The sequence below is a fragment of the Fusarium musae genome, chromosome 6, assembly GCF_019915245.1.
Source record: "Fusarium musae strain F31 chromosome 6, whole genome shotgun sequence".
Taxonomy (NCBI): Eukaryota; Fungi; Ascomycota; class Sordariomycetes; order Hypocreales; family Nectriaceae; genus Fusarium; species Fusarium musae.
The window spans coordinates 1,423,519-1,444,003 of record NC_058392.1 but is presented as its reverse complement, the minus strand read 5'-3'; the positions used below and the strand labels follow the sequence as shown (position 1 = coordinate 1,444,003).

The 20,485-nt window shown below is 47.7% G+C and overlaps 3 protein-coding genes across 3 annotated transcripts; 1 reads left to right on the top strand and 2 right to left on the bottom strand.

Moving 5' to 3' along the window:
* Positions 1-231: 231 nt before the first annotated feature.
* Positions 232-1,027, bottom strand: J7337_008319 (uncharacterized protein; the record flags this gene model as incomplete). Its single annotated transcript, XM_044825940.1, has 3 exons — positions 232-338; positions 406-565; positions 626-1,027. 3 exons carry the CDS (start codon positions 1,025-1,027, stop codon positions 232-234), a joined length of 669 nt encoding a protein of 222 aa, XP_044678857.1.
* A 6,167-nt stretch (positions 1,028-7,194) lies between these two features.
* Positions 7,195-8,212, top strand: J7337_008318 (uncharacterized protein; the record flags this gene model as incomplete). Its single annotated transcript, XM_044825939.1, has 3 exons — positions 7,195-7,443; positions 7,722-7,856; positions 7,928-8,212. The coding sequence occupies 3 exons, from the start codon at positions 7,195-7,197 to the stop codon at positions 8,210-8,212; spliced, it is 669 nt and encodes a 222-aa protein (XP_044678856.1).
* A 3,822-nt stretch (positions 8,213-12,034) lies between these two features.
* Positions 12,035-12,687, bottom strand: J7337_008317 (uncharacterized protein; the record flags this gene model as incomplete). Its single annotated transcript, XM_044825938.1, has 2 exons — positions 12,035-12,143; positions 12,209-12,687. 2 exons carry the CDS (start codon positions 12,685-12,687, stop codon positions 12,035-12,037), a joined length of 588 nt encoding a protein of 195 aa, XP_044678855.1.
* Positions 12,688-20,485: the final 7,798 nt, after the last annotated feature.

The window sequence follows — 20,485 nt, the reverse complement described above, 5'->3', positions numbered from 1 at the left end:
ACGACTTCAATATCGGGAATTGTGATGTGATCCGGACGGCCTAGGCAGCATGCCGCCCCCATCCACTTGATGATCGAGAACGGGAATCAAGTATTAATATTAAAACCACTCGCTTAATTTGTCACATATCCGTCTGAAAGAGGAAGAAAAAAAGGATGCCAGTGTAGTGACTTCTAGAAGAATACGCGGCACAGCCCACCAATCACAAGTAAGATTGCAAAGTGTTCTGCATTAGATTTGTCGGTAGCCAGCCTTCTCATCGATATGTCGGTAGCGTTCGCGCTCCTTGCGGTCCTTGAGCAGACATGCAATGCACAAGATAAAGATAGCATCGATACCTATGTGGGAAATTAGTTTGCAATGTTTCGGCGCACAATTGCGCAAGAAATGAAAGCTTGAACTCACCAACGATTCCAAACAGAACAGTAAAAATGCTGTCGATATGTAGGTTTGCAAAACTTGAGATTGATGCCGCACAGCCACGTAGCAGCGCTGCACTTGCAGGACTGCTGCAAGTCGAATCCATCACAAAAGCCGGAGTTGTGCTATTGAAATAACCACAACACTGAAACTGTAAGGATTCGGGTTAATACGCCTCGTGGTGTCAGATCTCAGTGAAACTTACCGAGTCCTGGATCAAGCTCTGTACGTCTGGCTCTTGGTCGATGTAGATATTGAAAAATTGCTCACTCATCCTCAACGTCATAACCCAGAGGAACACAGCCACACACATAGTGAATATCGCACACACTGTCACCATATATCCCGACACCTTGAGAAAGCTTCGAGCGGGCATGACGAGTCCGGGCAGTGTTACTGCAAACGTGACGAGAATGAAAATGGCATTGACGATACCGGCGGTCAGGGGAAACCTTTGGTACAGCAAGTTCCTTGTAACATCCTCGCCATCAGTAGGCGTGTTCTTCATCTGGCTCTGTACGACCAGCGAAAAAACCAACTCCATGACACCCGAACCTAGGAAGAGAGCGTCGGCAACGACCGTCGAGAGGAAGATCTTGTCGACCATATTGGCGGTGCTGCAGACAATACGCTGTAGGGAATCGGTAAGGAAGCTTTATAATCTGTTTGATTCGAGGTTTGATCTCTATGTCGAATATTCTCGAGTAGATTCGCTAGGAAATATGGTTGGTGAGACGTCCAGCGCCTGGTATATTGAGCCTCGTCGAGAGGTCGAAATGAATGAAGGGAGCGTTCTCAAGAGGTCAACCCTCGAGAACTGCAAATATATTCAAAAGAAAGAGAGAAACAACTAATAAAACAGCACGCGCCGAAGCGAGCACGGAAATTCCGTTGGAGAGAATGTGTAGTATAGTATTAAAGAGAGGTGAAAGACTACGATGACTCCCTGAGCCTACGAGAAGAACACGACAACCGACCGGCCCATGAACAACGAGTCACGGAAAACCAAACGAGACCGAGACCAACAATGAAACGAGACTTCTGTCCAAACGTCTCGGAAAACACCTGATTGTTGACGAGTTCCGCTGCCAATGCTGTTTCAGGAGATGGATTTTTGCCGCAGAATTGTCAACGGACCCCCTTGATGGTGGTGCCACGAGGAGGCGGTGGCCAATCACAGGCCTCAAAACTGTAGTTGAATACCCCCTTTGGGATAATGGTCTCTGGAGCCAAGAAACTTGAGACTCGGTAAAAGCCTACTAGAGGCCAACGACAGTGGCTTAGGGATGATCGTAAAACCACAAAAGGGGAGTCGAAATGCTTGGAAACCTGTTCAAACTTGTAGCAGGAGCCGCCAAGTTATCATTCTGATCTGATTTCTGGCGTGATCTTGTTTCTTTTGCTCGCAGGATCTACGTTCTGACGCACAACCGCTTGTCAAGAGGTTTCCAGAACATCAATCCCTCCGGTAGTTGAGATTTATGCGATTGCCTGAAGCTAGGGGAAATGAGGAAAGGTCCATCAAGGGATGCCCTAACTGTTGCAACGTCTGCGGGTGCAAACCCCAGCCTGCCGGTAGCTCTTATGAGCTTAATCGTCCAAAGACGTCGATGAATACTCCTTGAGGGATGGTGTTGTGTTAGCCGAACAACTACATGTCAGCAATTGATGATATCCTTGACAGAGAATTTCGTATAAAAACTGAATACCATCACCATCTCGCACTTGGACAAAAGACTGTCAACGCAATGATTATTTCTTTCTCAGTCGTCATCCTTGGTGCCGTGGCATTCCGGTCCCGGGCAATCCTGTCACCCTTCTGTAGGATATCGATAGTGGACTTAATAAGGTAGGGAGGATTAGACGAACCGAACTTCACAACTGGGTTGATGTTCGCAAATTTAACGGTGAGCAATGCAGCATTAAAAGGTTAGCCTATCAGGCTATCACTGATTTGTGCGTATTGATAGCGATATGCTCGCTGCAAGAGGCGATGAAGCCTCTCGTCACGGTCAAGTTGGCAGATATCTGTAATATGAGCCGCATAAAACCTTGCTGCTCTTATGCTGCTGCACGTGAGAATGGAAGCGACCAAGCCTCGGACAATCCCTGAGATCAAAGGGAGGACCTTCTGAAGCTCTTGTCCATTGACAAACCAGTGCCAGCCAACAGTCCAAGCGCCGACCCCACATCGGCGAGCTCTTGTTTTTTTCTTAGGTAACTATCAGAGGAACTTTCGTGGCCCTGTAGAACGATATGCTTTTGAGCGTGCTCGAGGCTTATCGTCTTTAAAGCACGAACATTACTCTATTTTAGTGGACATCTATAAAGAATACTCTAGATCTGGTATTCAGCCAGCTATGTTACTGACGCCACGCAATGCTACGATACCACTCTCACTGGCGTATCGAAAGATGATCTGGCTGACCACGTTCACAGCAAACATGGTTTGCAGCACCAAGTGCCATGCTGACACTGTGCCATTCTTGGGGAGCTTCCTGTTCCAGCTAAGCTTAGTTTATGGAGGTGGAGGGCCCGCTCAGAACCTTGGCAACTAGCCTGAGCTTTGGCCTGATAGAATTCAATGGCTACCGCTCGCCGTTGCTTGTCATTGGCAAGGTTAGCTCCGAGCACCTTGAACATAAGGTAGTTTTCCCCGCTCGATGTACCCATGGACCGTGCGCTGAGTTGCAAGTTGAGAGAACGACAGCGTCTCTGACTGTCCCATCTTGGCCATCTGGTTGATGGTCATTCGTGAATTGCTTTGCGGCACCTTTCCTCCTGTGGGATGAATCCATTCTTGTTCCGTCTGTGCCTCCAGCCTTAAATGCAAGATTGAACTCTTACATGTGAGATCGAAGGATCAGTCAGTCTCAGGACATCAAGAATTCTATCCATCTATGGATACTCCGTACTATTGTCGATATTCATTCCTCACTGATACGGCTTCCCAACCACCTAGACTAACTTTTGGTCGCGTCCAAACTTGACACGGCTTGGTGCAAGTGACTTTACGGCATCTCATCATGTCAATAGTAGGTCTTTATTCCGCACTTAGATTGCCCCTTATCGCGGAACAAACAAACCATGAAGCCGTTCCCCGCCACCCTCCCACGGAGCCGAGGTTTTGTCCACCAATCCCCGGGATCGAGCTGTACCCCCAGGGAGTAAGAAAACCTCTGATGCTCTGATGCTAAGCTACTATTAAGGCGCCAAAAACACCTAATCCAACGCCTGCCAAATTATACTGAATTTACTCAGGTATTTATGTCATGTAAAATAGAGGCTCTCGAGCTTTCAAGTTTCTTACAATCCCGTGTACTTGTTGTGTTCCCCGCTTCAAGTAGTAGTGATGATCAGTGAACGAGCTATCAATTTGGTTGACACAAACGCTGCACAAGATCTTATCCTGTTCCAGACAACGAGACAACAAGGACGATGTTTGTTCTCGAGCCCTTCAGCCTGTGTGATACCATTACTGCCTGAATACATTATACAGCAGATCCCAAAGTGGATGTTCATAGTTCGTCTTTGTTGAAAGCCGATGAAGCACAAGTTTGAGCAAGCTCCCGCCAATCATGTCTATACACCGTTGCGGCATATTTGCAGGACGGTCTAGATCAGTTTGAACTTTGAACATCCATCCCTGGTAGCCAGGGGCAGCCAGAGCCGAGAAATTAGGCCCGCCTATCCTGCGATTTTCATCTCTGCGATTAATCAGCGACTACGGAGTACGGACAAGTCAATATAAAACCATTTTCATTTAGGTATACGTTGAATTCCAACGTACTTCCCAGCGACATGTCAAATCAACATATTAGCTTATGTTGAGCCTTTGGCTAGCAATATTGAGAAGATCATGTGGTTGATAACATTTTCGACACTCCCGATTCCCTAGACATCTACCTACAGCAATAAGCTCCTGGACATCCAATACAAAGAAGACTTTCTTCGTTCACTCATCGATTCATCACTGGCCAAGTACCAGCCAGGTCCACTTGCTAAAGTGGATGATGCGACAGGTCGAGGCCCAGATACAGATGCACGCGCGACAGGGGAGTAGCACCATGTGTCCATCGAGGACCGACAATTTGAGCCTTTCGTGTTCAGTTTGATCCCCAGGATGTTGAGATGGAGACACTGTGCGACAGATCTGCGCTAGTCGAGATTTGATTGTAAAAGGGAGGCTGGAGCTCGGGTAAGCAATCAGACTTTGCCCTGGCTGTTTGCTCTTTTGTCTTTTTCGTTTTCACGTGGTTACTAAAGCATAAAGGGTATGTAGGTCAACATCGTTGTGTAAAAGCTCAGGTTCAATCAAACATACTGCACTGACCTTGATACGGAGCTCTGATGTTGGAGATGTGGAAGCCCTTCTGCAGTTGCAGCCACGCTATGGTTCGTCACGCGGCGGCACGCGTGCGGCGCAGAGAGGCCCACTAATTCAACGGCTCGCGATATCCAGGATAAGACCGAGGGTCTTTGACAGGTAGGTACATATGTACGTACATAACTACTAGAAGCATGTAATAAGAGGTGCCAACTTTGCGGTAGGGCAGCACTGTCACTCGCTTGGAAGATGACCGGGCGGAGCGGGATCCCAGTGGAGCTTTGCCTGATGGGCCGAGTCGTGGACCACTGCATCCACATTCAGCCAAACTCTGTCCATTACTTTCAAGGGCTGTTTGAATATCGTGCTCTACGAAGTGACTGAGCATCGAAATGGCAATCCAGAAAGGGAAGCCGATAACGCCTTGCACACAAACCTGCAACGGCGATCGCTTTCATACCCTCTCCATAGCCTTCACGAGGATACATCAAGCAACGATCGAGAGGCCGAAACAAGGCACCGTCAGGTACAGGACGCGCCGTCCGTCATCACTGACGTCCCACCCTGTCTTTTGTTGCCATCGACGAAGGCTCTTCTGCCTGAGATGGAGGTTGGCCGGTGTGAATTTGGTCAAGACGACGGATTTGAACGTTGAAATTTGGCGACTTTAACTGCGCGAGAAGATCGAAACAGAAGAACCCTGCTGATAACAGCGATTTGCAAACGGCTCCATTCGATCAGTGATGAATGCATCGATTGACGAAGACAACCGCATCAGTAAGGGTTTCTGGTAAGGTGTGACGATCTTTTCATTGTCCACAGGATAGTCCGTGTGCAGGACGGCTACAACATCACTATCCTCGTTTCAATTGTCGGATCTTGATGACGTTGTTGATCAGACGTAGGAACGGTATCCCCAGATACGATAGGCTGTGGTGAACCAATTATCCATGAACATAAGGGCAAATGCGTGTAATCGATTGCAGAAACGATAAAGCTTGGTGAACGATACTACAGCGACCACCATTGACGCATCTGTAATTTCCAATTCGGGGGAACATCTATGAATTCGCACTCAACACCTGCGCAGTCCAGATGAATTCGTTCACTCTTTCACTCCAACTCCATTCCGATGATTCAAGCCCTTCATCAATCACTCATCAACCCTCACAATTGCATCCGTTCTTACACACCATATTGAGCTCTGTAGCATGTGTAAAAGCTCAAGGGCCCATCCCGTCATGTTTGATTCTCACACATCCTCTCACGAATACCCACCACACGCGTGCCACAGTCCACTCATGCAATCCCAGTCGCACCAGCAATGGCGCGCTGCACGTAGCAACCCACCAGACGGCTTGAATCGCTGACTCCCTAACTCAGCAACAGACAGGCTAATTCAAAGACTGTGGTTGGTCAAAGCTTGACCTTGCATCCTTTCCACCCTCGTTCATCTTGTGCTCATTCCACTCGTGGATGGAGACTGGGTGCCCGTCCCGCTGCAGCAGCCAAAAGCTTGCTACATACTACTACTGTACTGTAGCTACCTTAGCACGTCGCATACCGGATGCCCCTCGTAAATTAGCAAAGCACAGCAGGCCTCACCCCGGTTGCCTACCTGGACAGGCGCAATTTATTCATCGGATACTTAGTAGAAGACCCGAAATACCCTGCTGTTTTATCTAATTTATCCCTTACCCGCACAGGGCCAACGCGCACAGTGGGAGAAAAAAGACCCATTTGCTCTTCTTCCCCCGCTCCATGCTCAATGCTCCCTCCCCCATCCGCCGCCCATCAGCCTGAACCCTGGCAGTTGTGAGGCCTTAGGTTGGCTGCACTCTTGTCTCTACAATCCGACCCACACCCTGTCATCTCCGCTTCCGGTCAAGCGTCTCGTCAAGCACCTGTGGTGCGCAGCGGCCGCAATCATCTCTACCAATGAGCATCATTGTCTCTTTTGCTTAAGGTAAATTCCCTCGTCTTGTCTGCTTAGAGCAATAGTCCAACCCTGCCATCTCTACTTCATCCCCTGCACTCTTTCACTGGGCTTTCCAACACGCGCACTTGCTCTTGCCTCGCCTGGCCTCGCCTCTTTCCCGTCCGCGCCACCCACGCTCTCCACAGTCCGCACCCAGAAAAAGGAAAGGCCCCCCCGACCCAAACCCAGACACACCCAGACCAGACTCGAAGCAGCAAACAAGCAAGAGCGTGCCCAACCAGGTTTCTGCGACAATTAAACGCAGAGCACCGCAGCTCCCTCCATTTCTCTCCGCTCCCACTCCAGATACAGTATAGATCCATCGGCACCACGCTCAAAGCAGTATCTCCACCACCTTTTTTTGTTCTTCCTGTCGCGGTTCGTTCGTGGTAATACAAACAAGAGCTCTTCCTCTTTTGAGATAATCGAATCCAAGCCAATTTGAGACGAATATCGACTCGCAGACACCATGGCCGACATCACAGACCAGCACGACCAGACCTCTCCCACTGAGCTCGACGACTCACAGAACGTTGGCAATGGCAACGCCACTGAGTCTCGCGGCATCAAGCGCCAGCGTCCTTCAGCTGGCGACGACGACGACGATGATGACGAGAAGGGCAGTCGCGAGCGTCGCAAGATTGAGATCAAGTTCATCAGCGATAAATCTCGTCGACACATTACGTTCTCCAAGCGCAAGGCTGGAATCATGAAGAAGGTATGGTCCAACCTCTCGACGATTCCAACAACACCAGGTTTGCTATGGCAGCCATGATGCTTGACCCCAAGTTTGAAATCGCGTGCAATCTGGACGCGCAAACCTCGACGTTTCTACTACACCAAACTTCAGCATCCATTGGTCTCTTTGACGCATCTTGGTTGCTGTTGAGATCCCCGTCGCGTCAAAACAAGCTCCCGCGTTTGCTCGTCTGCGCCAAACTTTGGCGCAACCCGATTCCTTGTTGCACGGAAAGCTAATTTATATTAATTCATCAGGCCTACGAACTCTCTGTCCTCACAGGTACCCAGGTTCTACTTCTCGTAGTTTCAGAAACCGGTCTCGTTTACACCTTCACCACACCCAAGCTGCAGCCCCTGGTTACCAAGTCTGAGGGCAAGAATTTGATCCAGGTACGTAACTATTTGCTTGCCTGACATGGCAGATTTTGTCCCTTCACAGACCATGGACTGATCATGGCCAGGCTTGTCTTAATGCTCCTGAGCCCACTCCAGGCAACGAGAATGGCGTCGATGGCGGCGACCAAGTAGAGTCTCCAGAAGAACCACCTAACCAGCACCTCCCTCCTCAGGGCAACCGACCTGGCATGCCTCAAAACCCTCACATGCCCAACAACTACATGCCCAACATGCCCATGGATCCTCAGCAGGCTCTGGCTTATCAGAGCTACGTACAACGGAATCAGGCTTATGGCTCTGGCATACCTCCTCAACCAGGTATGCCTGCTAACAGTCATCACCAGTCATAATGACGTCCGACTCCAAAGATCCGTCTTCGGTCAATGATACCCGGCGCTCAATGCTTTCTCGAGACGCCGTCTCTCGACCTTGCACGCCCCTCCTTGACACCAGAGCTGTCTTGTGAGGTCCCGGTGAAAAGGCGTTGGTTGGTGTTGATTTGCCACCTGCATTTCTCTTTGGTTTTTTTTTTACTTTCTTGAAATTACATCAAGGCTTTCAGGCCACAGCCAAGTCTGACGAGCCTTTGAGCGGAAATATAATAATCGCATCTGGGAGCAGTGGGTTTACGGGCAGTAAATCCCAACCTCGCGACCACGAATAACTACACGTGTCGCTTTCGAGATCAACAGTCTGCGGCCGATGCCGGGAGAGCTCCCATGGTCAACAGCACTGCCATGGTTTTATGTGATCAAAGGCTCCGTGGAAGCTGGTGTCTTGGCACCGTGGGACATTTGCGTGCGGTGGAAGCATGTTGGAGTGAAGAGGTGTTGTCATTGAAGATCACGAAGAGGCGCGTTTGGCTTGTGAATTACATCAGAGTGTTTGGGATGGCAGGGAATGGATGGGATGAAGGCACGAACGTTTACGGAATGGGTACTTCATGCAGATTTGACGTCTATCATGGGCCAAAAGAGACGAAGGAAGGATGCTTTCAACGCGGTTTTACCAAACTGTTCCTCTTTTCGCATTGAATGTCGAATGTAAATATGTATTGGACTAGTGAGCCAACATCTCCGCGCTCAGGCAAGATGTTGCAAGTGGGTTATTGGAGTTTGGCCCAATGAATAAGTATAAACCGGACTTTCCCAATATGGACATTCCACCGCTGAAAAGCTACTCTACCCCAGATTTGTAGGAACGGGGTTTCGAAATATGCTGCGCTTTATCTGCTGCAGATTGTATTCCACGTAAGTTAAAAGCCTAACTTCAAATTTGGCGAATCATTCTTTTTGCTTAACTCTAGGTCCCTGGTCTGAACCTTGAAAGGATTGAGGAAGGTTCAGGCTTGTTAGATGTAAAATGCTATTGTAATGGATCTCTTACCGCATTTGGAGAGTTGGTGGCATATGATTGGGAGGTTCTCTCGGCCGGTAAGATCGATCGTGTGCGGCTGCGCCCATGTGGGAACTTTGCTATTTCTGTCATAATTTCTTTTCTTCTTTCAGCGTGTGCGCGTGGATTGACAAGATGAGATGACGTTGCTTGAAGGAAAAGAGTACCTACGACAGAAACGGTTTGGGGTCGGCCTTTTCCACTTTGGTGGTGAGGTGGGGATGAAGGATCATCTTGGCTTAGTTGGGATGAGTCGATAGATCAAGTCAGAGTCGGACGTGTAGGTGTGTGGAAGTTGGCAATGAGGTCTTGAGGCAGACAGCAGATCAGTACTGTGTTGGGAACAGACCCGCGCTGAGGCTGCTGGTATTCCTTGCAGTCAGTGAGGTATCTATTTCCCTTGCTACCTAGGGAGCCGAATAACTCTACATGAACTCTGTGGCCTTGCATCAAACGGTACATTACTGGAATATATAGTCATGGTATAGATCGCTGGAGTAAGTTCACTTCTGTAACGGGCGGAAAACTTACAGGCAGCCCAACGTTAAGACGGATAAACATAACCTTCCACTCCCACGCATGCTAGCCACAGTCAGCCATGATACAGTTATATAAGCACTTACAGTTCGCAAAAATGCTAACTAAGCCGCCTCCTACACAAACTCGCCAAAGTTTCAGTGTTGTTCAATCGTAATAGGCTGAATATTGTCAAGGTTTGAAGCCAGGAGAGCTCAAGCTTTTACATCAGGTTGCGGATAAGGGTGGAAGGTAACGGGACAAGAACTACAATATATTACAGATCATAACAATAAAATATAAGTATGTGCCATTAAGTGTGTGTTGTTTACTTCTATTCCTCAAGTAGCCAATTCCCTAAGATCATAGCCTGCTCAGGTATCATATAGTGTCCTTGAAACTATGACCTTGTCTGGATATGTTTGGAGGAATTATGAGATAAACTCAAAGATAAGTTCACACAGACTCGGCTTTTTTCATTAAGTTAATATGGTCCGAGTATGTTCATATAAGCATTGTCTTTAGACAGCGGCATCGAGGTGCAACATTACCAACTCTCCAGCTCATCCACACTTGCAACGAAACGCATGCAACTCGCTATTTCCCACGATCCGATGAGAATGTTATTTTACTATATGCACAATGCAAGATAACTGCAGGCAATAAAGTTAGCTGTAATATATTTGCCTCGAAAGATCCGAAGAGTGAGGAGAAACGAGTTGCCTTCCGTGGCCAGGAGCACGCGACACGAAAGCCTCCTTCCAGTATCAAGACTGAGATGACGATTTAGTATAGATGAGCTATGAAAGTGTCTCAGTCATGTGTTTGATAAGGAGGTAGTAGAGGTAGTGAAGCCCCTGGTGATGAGTAGTCAGTCGTGGTTGGAGCCTCAAGGAGCAAGAAAACTCCTGACTTTGAATAAGCGAACCAAGATAAGATGGTCCCAGAGTTCACTCAAATACACTAGGTTATACAAAATTTGCCTAATACTTCTTCTCATTTCGAAAAGCGATCCGTTTTCTTACCTCCTCCTGTCAGGCAACAACCTTGGCCGTGAGCCATCACACACCTTAACAAAGCGCCTTACGAGGCTGGAGCGTTGCCGATATGGAATTAATCTTGAAAGTATCTTTCTCTTGTCTATAAGGATCATAAAAAATCCAGCACAGCCGGCTACTCGACTGCGTCCATCAATAAATTCTCGCCAGCCCGTCCGAACGATGCCCGCGATGGTAACTGTCTCGGAATTGAAGAGCACCCGCCGACGGTTCTCACCCTACCCAAGCCAGCTAGGAGTTCTGTGGCCGTTGTTCCTATGAGCAATAATTTCATGTCTTGTTTCAACACAGCGTACATAGTGATGATGAGGATGGATCCAGGTCTAACCTTGACGACTTAGCTGCGTTGAAGTTCTTCAGCATCTTTGGCATCCAAGGGAGGCAAAAGGTATTAGGTGAGTTAATCTAAGCTTAGGGATCTATAGACTCTCATTCATGAGTTTATTTTGGCCGCCTTCTCTGCTGCCTGGAATTTTATTGCTCCCTTGAGGCATTTGAAGATACTTGTCTCTTGGTAAATCTGGATGGCCAACGATACTGCAAGGCGTGCAGCTCCCAAATTCGCTATGACGTGCCGATTTCCATTTCTCGGATCTCTAGGACATCAACAATGATATTGTGCCCCTGGTGAAACTCCGGTGCATCCACGAGAGTCCTCTCTTCCTAGGAATAAGGTACTTTGCTTAGGTTTGCATGCAAGGAGAGGAGGTAACAAAACTCAGAACCTCTATCCTAAGTGATAAAGAGTCAAATATTTTTGGCACCTTGATTTATCTTGTGTTACCAGTTTTCTTGCGCTCCTGGGGCTATGTTCGGGTGTGTTTCTGTCGTATGCAGTTCTCGTACCACTAGTACCGCTTTGTCATGGTCTTGATGGTGAGCATATTTGAGAAGGTTTTCGGCTTTCAAACCCCGCTGACGTACCGGTACAAAAGTGACATGCGAATTCACCCAAACGACAAATGAAGTACTAACGCATGGGACTCAAAGCATAGGTAGGTAGAGAAGAACATCAATAAAAATGAGACAGAAACACCTGGTGACCTTTATTAAATGCTGTCACATAAACTTGGTCGCGTGCTCGTGTCATGCTGATTTCGATCGAAAACCCCAAACGCCGCCCATTCCATTGCGAGAATTACCACATAGTGGTGTCCCCGACCTCATCTAGTATCATTTGCTGCCAACGCTCTGATTATGTCTCTAATGCTCGACTGTTGGTATGTATCGACCGACGGCTAGGCTGCCAACAAAGACACCAGCCAGGACGGAGAGGAAGTAGCCGACATTCATCGTCATGACGGCCAACATGCTGTAAGACACGATTAGCATATAGTCCAGTCATAATCAAGCTCTCGGGGCAATGCGCAGACATACAGAAGATATCCAATCCCGACGATCATGGTATCGAGACATGCCCGAACCGGGTCAACACTGAACCTCCACGGTCTCGTCGCTGCTCGTTTCCTTTCCACAACTACGACGGTTTCTTCGAGACCGTTTTCCGAGAGGGTCATGCGGCGCGCGTCGGGGCTAGAAGCTATCTGCTCCGCCAAGGGGATCTTGCCATTGACCGCCACGTAACGGCGTGCAGCTTCGCGATCAAGCCAGCGAGCTTCTTGGACAGCTTTGAATGCGACGAGGGCCCGCGCAATGATAGCAAGAACAGCCAGGAAAATACATGTTCCTGCATAGGACCCTGCATTATTTGGTGTCCACGAGTTGGCGTACAGCGGCGTGCGAGTTTCGGTTTGGAAGACCATGGTCATCATGCTTGACCCGTGCGACGACGACGATGAGCCGGATGAGTCGTCGCCCATATCCATGCCTGGCATGTCGTGCCTTGGAAAGTTCATGTCGATAGTAGTTGTGGTGTAGTAGCAGGAAGACGGTTCGCGAACAGCCCTGCTGTTTGCGGATTATGGATAGATCGATGCTTTGGGGCGCACGACGGCTCTGGGTCCTAGCAAGCGGTTTCTAGACGTTATATCGATAGAAAATAAAGCACAGGGCTAATAAATTCGTAGGATTTCCAGTATATTGTGTTGAGTGTGGTGAATGAATGAATGAATAAATGGTCTGTGAAAGAGGAAGGGAGTTGGGCTACGGCAGGCGTATCGATCAAGAGTCAAATAATCACAGAAACGATCCGGGGAAGCCAGCTGCCGTTAATCAGTCAAATTACATGTTCAAGGACTGCTTTTTGAGGGCGAGGGACGATGTTATACTTTCTTGCTCAAATAAACTCATTTCTGTGTACCAGGGTGCATTAACCGATGCATCAATGGATGTACCTATACTTGGCGAATGTACCGCTGACTGCCCCGCTTGACAGTTCCCGTCAGATAGAACAACAACACCAGTCAACTACCTACAAGTCGATTTGAAGTTCTCCAATTACCTAACTCTCCTTTACCCAGAGATTTCACATTCTTAATATATAATTACATTTCTAGCAGGTGATGAAGAAGTCCAGTGCTTTCTGAAAGCCAGAACTTGAGCAACACATCTGCTGCAGTGCCGACTCCTAATGCTGCCATCTTAGATTTCCACGACAAAGCAACCTGAAACAGCCTCGATTCGGACTCATACTATCCCGAGGGATTCTGATTGTGTCGGATGATTCAAAAGAAAGTCCGATTGTAACAGCTCAGTATCAAGTTCGAATGCTTATGCGCCGTTGTCTTTCTTCCCTGCAAGATATTTTCCGAGCTGGTACTGGTTCATTGTGATACTTCCGTGATAGTGTTGCTCTTATACAAGGATAGGCGCTTGCTCACTCACATCTCTAAATTCAGCTTTTACTCTTTCCTTGGAGCAAGGCTGTTGTGCTTCATGTCCATGATCAGGCAGTGACTTCGCGCCCGATGAGGTTGGCTCGTTAACGGTCATGTATGGAGCCAGTATTCCAAGAGCACCCTATCACAAGTATACACTCAGCATCACAGACCTGAATGACAGCCTATAAGAGCCTCTATACATCCTATCAGGCCTTTTCAAGGGCGAATCTATGCTAGAAATATAGTTGAATTCTCAGAAGGAATGCAATGGCTTCTGCTCCCCAGAATCTCAAGAGATCGCCTTTCGCCCAAGTGGCGACGGAATACCATTTAGTAACTCATCACTTTGCGGTTGGATACACAAAGATAGTCAGGCAGGGTGCTATAAGTTCCGGTAATGCAGGTAAGTAATCACGTATCCCAGATCTCTACGAAAGAGGCTTATTGGAAGATGCCTCCATTCCGGGGGGTTTATCGTTTCGCTTCTTGGCCTGACAGCATCATTTTCGACTGACCTTCGCCATTTAAGGATATTTGATAAGTTCCATGGTGTTAAAATGTACTTAAGTTTGGGATGTTCTCTTCATACTTCCTCGACATGTTCATATCTCCATATACCGGGAGTTGCTACAGAACCGCCAGGCTTATCTGCATAGCTTTATGAGGCAAAATTGCTCGACTGTCACATATTGTATATGAACTACCAGAAGGAATCAGACGCCAATGCATAGAAGTCGCCCAGTCTCGGGAATAATCCCTAGGACCTAACAGTGACGGGCACCGTTGCTCATGTCATCCACCTCGGTGTCACCTCTCTGGTCAAATCCTCCAGCTTCTGACCCTCTACCGGAAACATTATGCTGGTATTTGGCCAATATGTTGAAAGTAGTAGCAGTGGAGGCTATTATATACATGTTGGCTGGCAAAGCCGAAGATCACTGTTTTATTGACGAGGCACATTCGCCTGTGCAATGGCAGTTTTCTATATAACTTCGCAAACCCCTCACAACGTCCCCTAATAGTGAGTATCTTCTTATATGTCGACTGAGTCCGATCAATGCAGAGGTAGTTCGAGTCGGCTCCAACTTAGGAGTCACGAGAACTGGCAGAAGGAATTGGCAGAAGGAATTGGCAGTCACCTGCGTGGAAGAAACACATCGACTCGGGGGATTCAGTTGCTGATAACCTTTATTTGCAAACAACCTCATACAGATTTCATAATTGAATCCTCATTACCTCGTTATTGTTCAAAGTTCGTCCACATATAAATGACTCCCACCAAAAGATGCTTTCCTCATGGATGTAAGTCATCTTACCCTAAAGCAAAAGAGGCAAAGTCACCGAGACAAACCTCTCAAGCTCTCGTGATTTTCCGAGTGTCATTGTATAGAATCATTACGTATGAGCAGTCGTAATCTTTCTTTGGCTAAAATGGTGGGCAATAATGAAGGTTTGATACCGGAAATGCCTTGAAACGATCATCACAGCCGACGTCTACCAACTTCAGCCGCGATTTTATTAGCATCATGATACCGAAAGGGACCTTCCAAAGATATCATACGGCAATCATCTATATGCAGAATTAAATAATTCAAGAGTACACTGTCTCAGTTATCATTTGGGACTTCTCCCGACTTGGAAAGAAATCGAGAGCAGCGGGTTTAGTTCCTGTTATACAGTAATTTAACTCCAGAATTCCTTCTATCCGTGAATTATTGATCTACACATGGATAAATGACTCTTCTCTTTGGCAGGCGAAAACAGTGGGTAGTCGCCAGGATTTATCTCATATTTGGGTACGCTGCTGGTGTAATGGCCTGTCTTGTTCGTGTATATATTTTACTGGCCTACATGAGGTGTTGGAGAAGACAAGAGGTAGGGCATCACTTCCTACCGGGTCGATGAAGAGATAAGGAGGCCATTATGTCATGTGTAGGCTTACTGATGAGCTATGATCTCTTAAAGTGTTACGTGTGGTATCCAAGGACTTGGCCAGGAACGGACGTTGTACCATGGTTCGAAGTTTCTCACGGAGCTGGGCTCGTACAGAAGGTAGATAGGCTCACATCGTATGATGAAGCTGCCACGAAAGTATCAAATGAAAATAGAAAAGTATTCAAGACATGTTTGATTAAACATTGCAGCCTTGCCCTTACAAACCCACGTGTGTTAGTGAATCAACATGCCTGTCCAGATCCGAGACCGGATCTGTCTTTGGACTGCTCGCAAGATTCTATATCATCTCAGCGAAACCGTTCAAACAGAACAAGCTCTCAAGCCATTGAGCTTGAACGCGTCACAGCAAGTACATACTCAGAAGCATGATAGGTAAGTAGTAGGAGTCCCACACACGGAATATGCCTGTTGGCTACTGGGAGCTGTTCTTCGCCCGACACCACGTAAGTTGATCCAGTCTTTCCGAGTACCCTGCACCTACGGCTCTTGTGCACTGATCAAACCGAAATAAATTGATCGTTCAAATGATATACATTCTGGCTGAAGAGACAATCATCTTGAACGGGTTCAGCCGTCATCTACGACATTAGAACCGGGACCGGATGGTGGGTGCGCTCCTCAGCAACGATGACCGGGAGCGACCAAAGGCTTACAGTATGGACAAACAAGTCTACATGCATAATAAACCCTGTGATTATTGGACTCGGTAAGTTTGGATCTACCAAGTAAGCGACAAGGAGTATCGAATAGTTATGCTACCTGGCTACCTAACCTGGTTCCCCCAACCATTCTCACAGTACACACACACTCCGTAGGCGCTCGGGGCAGAGGCAGGTTGCCATTACGAGCTGAAGGTTTCACGGCAGTAGACATCGCTATCGCAGGCTGTGACAGGAGTTTATACAGACTTGTGTTATCGCTCAGAACGATACGAGTTAGCTAGACATAGAAAATCCGATTCCCCCACGCTCTACGGAGATGTGAATCAGCGTACAGATCCAATGTTATAAGTGTTGTGCTAAATTTAAATGAATTGGATATTTCAGTGCATGGGATGGCTGCATGTGTGATGTGGTCCCCGAAAGTTGGATGTCAGCTCGTACAGCACATATTGGAATTCGTAAGGCGCGGCTCCAGCGCCGACTGCAATGAATGTGCCAGACTGGGCTGCTTTCGTTTACCGGTTGCCGTGAAAAAAAAAAAAAAAAAAAAAAAAAAAAAAAAAAAAAAAAAAAAAAAAAAAAAAAAAAAAAAAAAAAAAAAAAAAAAAAAAAGAAAGTCTACAAATATGGGATGGATGTCTCGACAGGGAGTAAAATCTGGATGACCAATCATGAGCGGCCGCCCCTGACGAGGGGTGTGCATTGGCTATCATATCCATCTGGCGTCTCCTTACCAAATTGATTGTCTTGCAACACTTCCGAACTCCGCCAAAAGATCGTACTCACCTCCGGTAGGGTTTGGACAGAAGCAGGTTGAGTCTATGGCAATTTGATAACATATGATAGCCACTCCAACGTCTTAATAAACGACTTAAGAGTTTTGGCTAACTTAGCCTAAGGGAAGGGCTTGGAGACGAAACGCCACCAGGAACGATCTGCGCAGGGATTCATTCTCTATGCAGATCTGTGCCATTTGCGGTTGCCTGGTGTTGGAAGAGATTGCTCCGCCGTTGTAGCCAGATTACCTAGAACAAAGCAGCGGACCCGTTCAGAATCTGACGTATGTGGTAATAAGCCATTGCAGAAGATCGAAGTTCGGCCCCTGATGATGAAAGCCCTTCCTCCAGGCTGTCCCGCCGTCCGTGAACGGAGATTAGCAAGATAATGGCAATTCTCGGACACTAACGAGCTTCTTTGAGGGCTGAGCAGCCAAGATGTAGATCACACGTGCCGAACGGTTCTTCCATACACAAGTCAGTTGCCGGCAGGACGACCAACAATAGCGCCTGTCATCGATGGAGGCCGGCCCCTTTCAAAAAGACACGGGCACATCGCACTAATAAAGCTACGTTACTCGGTACAGATGGAATAATCCGATGTAGTTCTCGAGGTTCCAGCGTTGCGGATCGTGTCAATATCCGAACAAGTTTATCACTACCCTCCTGGCCGTGTCACAGCTACACAACGTGCTTTAAAAGAATGGTCAGCTCAGCTAGGTATGTCCAGCACAGTCCCTTCTGCTTGAAGCCTTACATACCTAGACCAGGATGGTGACTATATGGTCACATAGGATTGGACTGAACTGCCATGATTGAGATAGTCATCCTAGTTACCACTCCTGTCGTCTGAGCTTCGCTTGTCGTGTATCCGGGTAATCGCGAGTCGCGATTACCAGGGCCAAACTGGCTTGTCTCGGCTCGGTAACTATCTTTCGCGTGTCCCCAGACGCAGGTAGCGTAGCGTGGCCAGAGTATTGGGCTGATGGATGGTGGTTTGACCCACCAACCGTGGGAGGTGATTGTGATACGTAACAACTAACAAGTCGGCGATTTTGAGTCTTCTGCTATCTATCCGTAGAAATCAAATCTACAGTAACCTCGGGTATGGTGTAACGAAGGCCTCTGCACCTGTGCGACAAGGAGGAGTGGGACCCATCACGTCCCGTACCACCGGGATGAGCGAGGAATTCAGCCCTGATAGACCTCCGAGATGACCATGTTCGACTGGTCTCGATCTTCAATTGCTCCGCCTTATGGCACGATGCTCAGGCTAGGCTGCTAACGAACGGAGCTTACATTGGCGTGACGTTTAAGCTACCTAGCCTTATCGTCGCTATAAAATGCATACATAGCATACCGATAGAGGTGTAAGGCTAGCGTAGCGTTGCAGGGTTCCACCAGCGGCAGACACCATCAAAGATGCGGCCCACCAAGTTAATTTGGCACACGGATGGCTTGGTGTAGTCTGTCTTGACTCTTGTCCGTATGGAGATGTCGGATGCCCCTGGTTGTCGAGGATTATCCTCTGGCACATTGCACCAAGTTCGCTTCCACGGCACGGATGTTGACAAGCATTGTCCGTCACGATGCAATGAACTACATACTATGCCCTTATGGAGGTGCCCACGCCGAACCATCATGCCTTTGTTACAGGTGTGCTAAAGCAGGGATAATTTCTTGGGTAGGTGGTGTTGTACTGGTAGTCCAGCTTTGTCATACTCTAAGGCAACCTGGTCGCGGCTGTGAAATGGCATCTTCCGTTAGCATTTGTCTTACGATTGAATGCAAAGTCAGTAGGACCAAGGGCCTTTCAAGAATGATAAATATCGACCATGATGCAGAAGTGTTTCTTACGCGAGATTGCTAGCTATGAACAAGCTTCCTATTGTTGATGGGTAGGTAATGTTTGAACCAAAGCTATCGATTCTCTTCGGCTCTACTGTACTGTACAATGCACGAAGCTAATTTTCTGCCTACTAGCTACTCCGTAGCTTAGGTATACCTTAGGTAGCGGTAGCCGACTGTGTCACTGTGTCACGGCGTCGTATCCCCGCACGCCTCAGAAAGGGGTTCTTGCAAGTGGAGTGGTTTTGGCTTCGACTGTGGCGGTAGGATTCCGCAGCCTCTTTGACAGGGGGCATTGTCCGGAGACATCTTAGACATCTTGGCAGCGGCCATGCCTTAGTCATCGCATCTTTGTGTAATGTTGAAGATTCATCAAGAGTCGCCTCTCCTCATGACAGAACTGATGGAATCATGGATCAAAAAACGGTTGATGGAACACGCCGAAGATTGTGCGTACAAGTCCTTCATCAGGGTTGAGCATTCGTAATTGTCTCCACAGCCGGCAACGGAGCGATTGTCCCGCTCTTATTTCACTGAGTGGTTGATGGCCTGCCCCCGTCTGACAATGTTTGAACAACCATAACGCCGCAATGATTGTAGTTCCCCGTGACTTGTTTCAATCATGACCGAATGTCCAAGCAAGCAACGATGCGTATCTCGAGATCAGCTCATCCATCTCTCTCGACTTGGGTTACCCCGCACACCCTGTATCTGGGAGCCCGGTTAGTGTGGCATCAGCTATCTTGCAGATGATCCTAACTGGGGCACGCGATGCCATATGCTCCGTAGTGTCAGGCAGACTGTCTCGCCATTGCAAAGAAGCTTTCCTGCGGTGGGACTCTTTATAAAGCCTAACCCTAATACTCGAGCCAAAAGCAAGAGCAAGGACTTCTTATGGGCCACAACCGATCTATTTGCCCGATGTTGCTCTTTGGATAAACTTGACTGGAGCAGGTTGCAAACCGTACCAAGAACCGCAGGAAAATGAATGCGGACCAGCGTGATAGGGTAATGAGCCGTGGATGCGAGAACGTGCTTGGTGATGAAGTCGTGAATAAGCCTAGCTAATAAGTTGGACCATTCGAAAAGCATACGGTACCTATCTCAGCCGTATCTCCACTACTAAGGTATCTACAACAGGTTTGTACGGAGTACACATTCACACATTTACCTGATCGAGGTGTGACGCATATTGAGGTTCTTCATACGTTCTATGACTCAACTTTGTTAAAAGTATGTCTACATTTCTACAGATTCACTGGATCTTGACTCATCATCCAATTCTCATGGATGAATTTTGGTGATAGGCTTCACCTACATCTCAAGTATGGTTCATCAGTCAAGTTTGTACGTAGCACATGAATCGGAATATCCCTTCGCATTCCGCGATGGGGCAGCCTAGTTTCATGTCTCCTTACTATTCGCGAACAGAGCGAAAACCCAGCGCCCTAGAGCCTCATCTCCCGCATAAACTAGTCAAAAAGCAGATTAACGTCAAGACCCCAACCTCTCCACCTTATCTATATCGAGTGATGTTAGACGAATACAACCATGTGATTGAGTCCGGATTACATTACCACACAGATACGTACCGCGGTAACGCGCAAGCGGTTTCGTCGTGGACACTCTGAT